Genomic DNA, 7,171 nt, shown 5'->3' on the forward strand with positions numbered 1-7,171 from the left:
ATGAGTGCAATGCAAGGATTCAGTGACTCAGTACATTCCTACTGAGGATCAGACTGCTGATGTCCTTACCAAAGGATTACATGGTCCTGTTTTTCACAAGCATTGTACCAATCTCAGACTCGAGTTACCTTGCTGAGATTGAGAGGGGGTGTTAATCATAGTGTATAAACTATAAGCTCCTGTGCTCATCACGTGGGTTAGTTAGTGAGAATATTTAGCACTTAAGCTAAGTCTGGAGTATATAAACTATAGCTTAAGCTCGTAATCATTCAATGAATTGAAACCTCTGTATTTCATTCTCTCTATTTTTCTTGAACTTTCTCTAAGCTTTCTTCTTCATTCTCATTCTGTTATCAGGCCCGACCTTATTGGGCCGGGTTTTCAAACGAATGAGAGTTGACAAATTTTGAGTCCAAATTCGATAAGGTTAGCCCAACTCAGTCCTAAGTCAAAGAAGAAGGAAACGTAAACCAATCTGACCCAAACACGTTTACATCATAAGATTTTGGTACTTGTCACATCCCAGATTCCAGATTGTGTTGCTCATGGAAATCTCGATCTTTGTTTCTTGTCTTTAACATTGGCAGCCTACAAAATCACTGAGAAAAACGTTTAAAATTCCTTCTTCCTTTTTTTTTTCGGGGTGAAAAATATCCTATTTAAAATACATAGATACTATTGCTAATGCGATCGTGTGAATTTAAAATATTGCTAATGTATATGAATTTAAAGTGGTGATGTTCTTAGCAAAACTTGTTAGTGTGAATTTAAAACATGTTTCCTATTTGTGTTTGACGGTCGAAGCTTGCGTTCCACCTACATGTACTTTGTAATGATAATGTCTATTTCTTTACTTTAGATTGCCGTCTGCCTATATGTTCAATTTAGGGCACGTTCGAGATTGTTTATGGAATGACTAAATACGTTTTATGAAAATTAAAGGCATTGACAGAGTTTGATAAAGTTTGACGTAATCATGGAATGACTAAACACGTTTTACGAAAATTAAAGGCACCTTCAACAAAGTTTGACATAAAAAACTTAAAAGTGATTATGGGTCATAAAATTGTTTTATGAAAAAGCAACTCAGGCGAAGTAAGAAGGAATTGAATTTTTAATAAATTTTTTGAAGTGTTTCTAATAAAAGCGTTTATGAGCATAAGTGTTTTCTTGAAAAGTAGTTCCCGATGGGAGTTAAACTCTTTTGTTCATTTTTCTATTCAAACTACAATCCCAAAACCCTAGTTGGGTTCTCTGCATTTTATCTCCTATAGAAAGCTGACAAGTCACTGATTTCAAAGGTGGGAAAGATAAGAATGAAATGAGAGAAGGGTTTCTGTTCTTCTAACACAGACTCATGAACACGGGTCTCATATTCTTCTAGTTTGAGGGATGTGATGGGATGTAATGTATTCTATAGACAAGACAGAATTTATGTAGATGCTGAAAAAGGCTATTGATCTCTCATGTTTAAGTAAGAATAAAAATGAATGTGGGTTTTAGTTTTACGTCATCTAACAATTGTAAAATGAGTTCATCTGTATTCTGCACTAAAAGTCAGATTTTCATTTGAGACACAATGACAAGTGAAAAAATAACATTATTTTTTGAACGACCAATACACCAACCCCATTTTATACTATTTTTCCCTCCTATTAAATGGAAGCTTCATACCCTTTCACATCAAGATTTTGAGTCCTGGAAATCTACCATTTTCAACTTTGATACAATTTTAAATCCAAGAAAGTTGTCCTTCTGCTTGTTTAATTAGAGTATTAATAGTCATTGTTGCATTGGTGCATGACACATTTCATTCTAGCATCTATAGGCAGGCCTTTATTCTCTCTCTCTCTCTCTCTCTCTCTCTCTCTCTCTCCTTTTGTTATGGATCCCTTTAGAAACATTTCCGGCATAGAAGGATGCAGCAGTAGTGAATCTGGTTGGACAACATACATTGCATCTCCCATGCAAGAAGATGATGCTGAATGCAGTAATACTGAAGATGCTGATTATGACAACCATAATCGCATTAAATATCACGCAAAGGATAAAATTGTCAAAGATGACAACGAGAGTGATGATTCCATGGCTTCTGATGCTTCCTCTGGCCCAAGCCATCATCACCACCTTGTTTCTTCTAAAAGTAAAGACAGCAAAGCCGCTTCTGGTTTCGGTTTCAAGCGCGACAACAAGCAGTCTAAGCACAAGAGCACAAGAAAACAAGAGAAGAAAAGTGGTGAAAAGAGCACCAAGAGGAAGTGAGAACTCAGTGCTAGGTCATGACACTTGAAGGAGGCACTGCTACCAGTCCTGCTCAAAGGGGGCAAGTTATAGTTGTTAATTAAAACTATAAGCTTGCAGATGAGAATAAAATATATATTCTTTCTTTTATATCTACCATTTCAGACAAGGAAGCATACATATTTCATTTTTCTTTCATAGAGTTCTTGATTCCACCAATCTTTTTTAGAACTTATGCATCTCATGGGACATTCTTAGCTGTTCTAGAAGAGAACCGGCTTGGAGCTGTTCATCTACTCTTCCCAGGCCTTACAACAGTTATCAGCGTAGAGAAACATCATGCGAAAGCTTCAGGTTAGATTTTGTATTAAGGTCAGGAGTAAGTTACTGTTATTTTGTTATGCAAGCATGAAATCATGATGTCTAGCTCAATTTCATCTATTTACCGAAAGAAAATACTAAATAAAATTGTTTTTTACTTATTAGTTGGTACAACTGAGGTAGCAGTAGGTTGTAGTAAGGTGAGCAGGGAAGATAGTTCTTCAAGTTTACTCGTTGCTAATTTTCTCAACAATAATGTATTGTGTATGAGTGTTTGTGCCGCTGTCTCATGTGTCTATATGAACCAATAGTGTGTACATTTGCTGGAAAGAAGAAAGATCAAAAGCCACACATGCGGCTATTTGCCCCCAAAAAAGAAATTACCAGTAAAGCTTCCCAATTATGATGCAGAATGTGTAAGTTATAAGCTATGAAAACCCAACAGCGTGTATGTTGTGCTGGAAAGAAGAAAGATAAACATACAAAGACAAATGCCAACTATGAGTAGTTCTGCCGCAGATGTGCAAGCACAACAGCAAAGCAAATACCAAATATGGGCTGTCCTTCAACTTCAAGAATATTGTAGCACATATAAAAACAGAATCTGTCATTTTAAACAAAATCTGTCTGCAGTTGGATATTGCCCCAGTTTGTAAGAATGAGAAGAATGTTTGGTGTAGTTTTGGAAGTAAAATAAAATGACCAAATGATAAATCTCAGTCACTTCTAACTACATAAACCAAATGATATATCAACAAAACCAAATAAACTTTTTTTTTTTTTAAAGTACAAGCGATAGTCTAAACTATAAGAGAGGGAGATTTCTCTCACACACACACAACCAAGATGCCAAGATGCCAAGATGCCATGGAGTTTCGAACCTGAGACCTCTCGTCTACAAGTCAAGGCCCTTTTTCATTGGGCTAGACCCCGTTGGGAAAACCAAATACATTTAAATGGGAAAGAAGAATAGCTCTTCCTGCAATTAACATCTCTTGTGATAATAGATTATCAGGAGAAGTTAGGAAGCAGATTTACAAATTCTTTGGAGAAATGAGAACTGAATTTAATAGAGAAACTGAAGAACATGTCTCTTAGCCTTGCCTTTTGTCTTATTATTCATCTAGGTCAACACCAAGGATCAGATCTTAAAAAAAGTATCCCCACCAAGAGATTCTTGTGGTACTTTAGGATTTGGGAATATGGTTTGTTACAACTGAAGGCAACATGAATACAAGTTTTGACAGGAGGAATATAGTTCTTTAGCTTAGAGTCAACCAAAGTAGAGCATGGGTGGAAAAATGTTCAGGGTTGACAACCAATTTAGGCTTTCTGGGCCCTAATGCACAGCTGTGGTAGGTAGCTCACCATATTTGGTTCATTTAAAGTGAATTAGCACATGCCAGCCACATTATTCAGATCGTGAAACTCATTTACACCCAAAAAGCAAAGTAAAAAAAGCTGTCAACAACGGAAGGAAAAATTACAAAGAGGAAAAAAAACACCGGCAGAACATTGAGAAATATAAGAAAGTTTCTTCATTGATTTTCATCTTCCAACATTACAGAGTTTCAGAGTGCTACCCCACAGTCCTCCACAATGACTAGAATTATATCTTCCAAAAATGAAAAGGGGCTGTAGGGGGGGCAGATCTGCCAAAAGTACAAGCAAAACAAACCAAATCTAGTGCACACTCCCCGATTTAAAGAAAATTGATAAAAGAGTTGGCAGAAGCTCTGCCCAGCATAAAATCGTCAGCAGAAATTATTGGGATAAAGGAGAGTTCTGCTTAAGTAGAATGCCAAAGAAGATGGACTTAAATCTTTGACTGTTTGGCAATTTTGAACCATTCAGTATGGAAAGCACCTTCTACATCAGTTCTTTCATATGTATGAGCACCAAAGTAGTCTCGCTGAGCTTGGACCAAATTAGCCGGCAGTCTCTCCCTTCTGTAGCTGTCAAAATAAGCAAGACTAGCTGACATACCTGGGGTGCTGATGCCTGAGTTGATAGCAAGGCATACCACCCTTCTCCAGGCAGACTGCCTCTCAATGATCTCCTTCGAAAACTCTGGGTCCACAAGAAGATTTGCAAGATCAGCATTCCTATCATATGCCTGCTTAATTCTGTCCAGGAACACTGCTCGAATGATGCAGCCCCCCTTCCAAATCCTAGCCAACTCCCCCAACTTCAAGTCCCATCCCTGCTCAATACTCTTTGCACGGATAAGATTCATCCCTTGTGCATAACTGCATATCTTGGATGCATAAAGAGCTTGCCTCACATCATCGATCAACTTTGCCTTATCCACCTCTGGGGCAGTCAAGATATCACCAAAACCAGCTGATTTGAACACTTTAGCTGCTTTAACCCTCTCTTCCTTTAAACCACTGAGGAACCTTGCATCCAAAGAAGATTCAATTGTGGGAGCTGCAACTGATAGTTCAGCAGCTTGCTGAACGGTCCATTTACCAGTACCCTTCATGCCAGTCTTGTCCAAAACCTTGTCAACCAAATATCCATCTCCCTTATCATCCTTGATTCCAAATATATCTGCAGTGATTTCAATCAGGAAGCTCAGAAGCTCTCCCTTGTTCCACTCTGAGAAAACGCTTCGGAGTTCCTCATTTGACAGCTTTCCAACTGACTTCAGTACATCATAAGCCTCTGCTATCAGCTGCATATCACCATATTCAATCCCATTATGAATCATCTTAACAAAGTTACCAGACCCACCTTTGCCAATGTAAGTCACACAGGGGCCACTGTCTGGAACTTGAGCTGACACCTTAAGAAGAATGTCTTCAATGTACTTATAGGCCTCAAAGGATCCTCCAGGCATCATAGAGGGCCCATATCGAGCCCCCTCTTCACCACCTGAAACTCCCATTCCAAGGTAAAGAAGACCTAATTCAGCCATGGCTTTCGCCCTCCTCTCAGTATTCTCATACCACTCATTACCCCCATCAATAATGCTGTCACCCTTCTCCAGGTAGACGGAGAGGGTCTTTATGGTCTGGTCAACAGGTGCCCCAGCCTTGACAAGCATGATAATGACCCGAGGTTTCTGGATTGACTTAACAAAAGATTCAGGATCATGGAAGCCATAAAGGGGAAGATTTCCTTCATTTTTAGCTCGCTCAACAGTCTCATCAACTTTGGAGGTAGTTCTATTATACACTGAAATGGGGAAGCCTTTCTCTGCAATGTTGAGGGCCAAATTTTGGCCCATGACAGCCAAACCAGCAAGGCCTATTCTTGTAGGTTTCGGTGGTGCAGCCATGTTTTTCTCTGAATGACATTTGGAATTGTTACTTAGTGTCAGATGAGACAGAAAAATATGAAATACAGATCTAAGAAACCCTAGTCCGGAAAACAAAATGTCAGGATGATTTGATGAAATCCACAAACTGCGAATAGATCTTAAACATAATTTCACAGGGAATCAATATGTATCTGGAGTTCACTGATAAAGAGTAATCATGCATTCCTAGCATTATATATAAGATCAATGATATTAAACAACATATGAAGCTCAGATGGATTATACTAAAATAACAAATCTAAAGAACAAAGATGATACTCCAGTAACAATCCAGTAAACATTCAGTTATACAGTACAATTGTTACGATCGAGTCTACAGAAAAAAAAAACAAAAAACAAAAGGCCAAACTTTACACTAAAGTATATCCAGTAAAGCTAACCAAGTTAAACGAGACTAACTTATTCTTTCATTCTAGAACCCATCAACCAAGTAAAGACAAACACGCAAGTGAGAAGGGCAGAATCTTCAAATTCTAGAACCCATCAACCAAAATGAGTGGACGAACTAAAAAAGCTTGATCTAACAAATCTGAAAAGTCCCAAAAGCCACAGATCAATGCGAAATCATATTCAGAGTTAAGATTAATGAGCAAATCGACAACACAATAGTAAAACTAACATAGATCAACAATGGGAGCAATAAAAAACAAACGCTCTGCTTGATCAGAGAAAACCAATTGAAAATTTAGAAAAGCTAGAGTCTTTAACTGCTGTAATAGAATATAACGATTCAATTGCATTTAGAACGAGTTTTCAGCAACCAAGTAAGTATAGCAGAGTAAGCGACCATTTTGATCAAAACCCAGAAAGCAAAAGGATCCAAACCTGAAAGTTTTCTTCTCTGACGAAAGAACTGGATTGAAAATCTGAGCAAAACCAAGAAAGCGAAGATCTGGGTTAGGCAGACAACAATGATTAATAATTGTGGAAAAAAATATATAACGCAAGAAGGAAAGTATTCACCTTTTATTCCACAAAAGGTTTCGTCTTTGAGAGAGAGTCAAGATTGGCCACTGGTTGGGTAGGTGAGGTGAGGTGGACAAGCCGTCGTTGAAGATGCGTTAGGTGAAGAATTGAAAGTCCAATTACCAATATATCACAACCGTTGGTTTACTGGTGCAAGAGCAATTTCATTCTTACGTGTATTATTATAACTTCATTCAACATATGTCACCCATTACATCATTAACCATTGCTAACATATAACTCAAGAGTCTTGATTCAATTAAGATGGGAAATTCTTTTTGGGTGTAATGGTTGCACTACGAGTGTTATAATATTAGT

At 37.9% G+C, this 7,171-nt stretch overlaps 2 protein-coding genes across 3 annotated transcripts; one reads left to right on the forward strand and one right to left on the reverse strand.

Annotated features, from left to right (window-relative positions):
* The first annotated feature begins 1,884 nt into the window (after positions 1-1,884).
* On the forward strand, positions 1,885-2,262 carry LOC148296067 (uncharacterized). The gene has a single exon (XM_088250094.1). The coding sequence runs from the start codon at positions 1,885-1,887 to the stop codon at positions 2,260-2,262; it is 378 nt and encodes a 125-aa protein (XP_088106220.1).
* Positions 2,263-4,077: 1,815 nt separating this feature from the next.
* Positions 4,078-6,966, reverse strand: LOC110759612 (6-phosphogluconate dehydrogenase family protein). 2 transcript variants are annotated; one of them, XM_021961700.2, is made up of 3 exons: positions 6,851-6,966; positions 6,713-6,753; positions 4,078-5,853 (listed from the first exon to the last, which is right to left on the reverse strand). In XM_021961700.2, the coding sequence occupies exon 3, from the start codon at positions 5,843-5,845 to the stop codon at positions 4,379-4,381; it is 1,467 nt and encodes a 488-aa protein (XP_021817392.1). In that variant the 5' UTR covers positions 5,846-5,853; positions 6,713-6,753; positions 6,851-6,966; the 3' UTR covers positions 4,078-4,378. The 2 variants fall into 2 exon arrangements, with proteins under 2 accessions (XP_021817392.1, XP_088106938.1); XM_088250812.1 differs by lacking the exon at positions 6,851-6,966 and having other exon boundaries at positions 6,713-6,844.
* Positions 6,967-7,171: the final 205 nt, after the last annotated feature.

Source organism: Prunus avium, chromosome 3 (genome assembly GCF_965620075.1).
Source record: "Prunus avium chromosome 3, drPruAviu1.hap1.1, whole genome shotgun sequence".
NCBI lineage: Eukaryota > Viridiplantae > Streptophyta > Magnoliopsida > Rosales > Rosaceae > Prunus > Prunus avium.

Coding starts and splice junctions, on each gene's coding strand:
- LOC148296067 (XM_088250094.1), top strand. CDS start 1,885: ATGGATCCCTTTAGAAACATTTCCGGCATAGAAGGATGCAGCAGTAGT.
- LOC110759612 (XM_021961700.2), bottom strand. CDS start 5,845: ATGGCTGCACCACCGAAACCTACAAGAATAGGCCTTGCTGGTTTGGCT.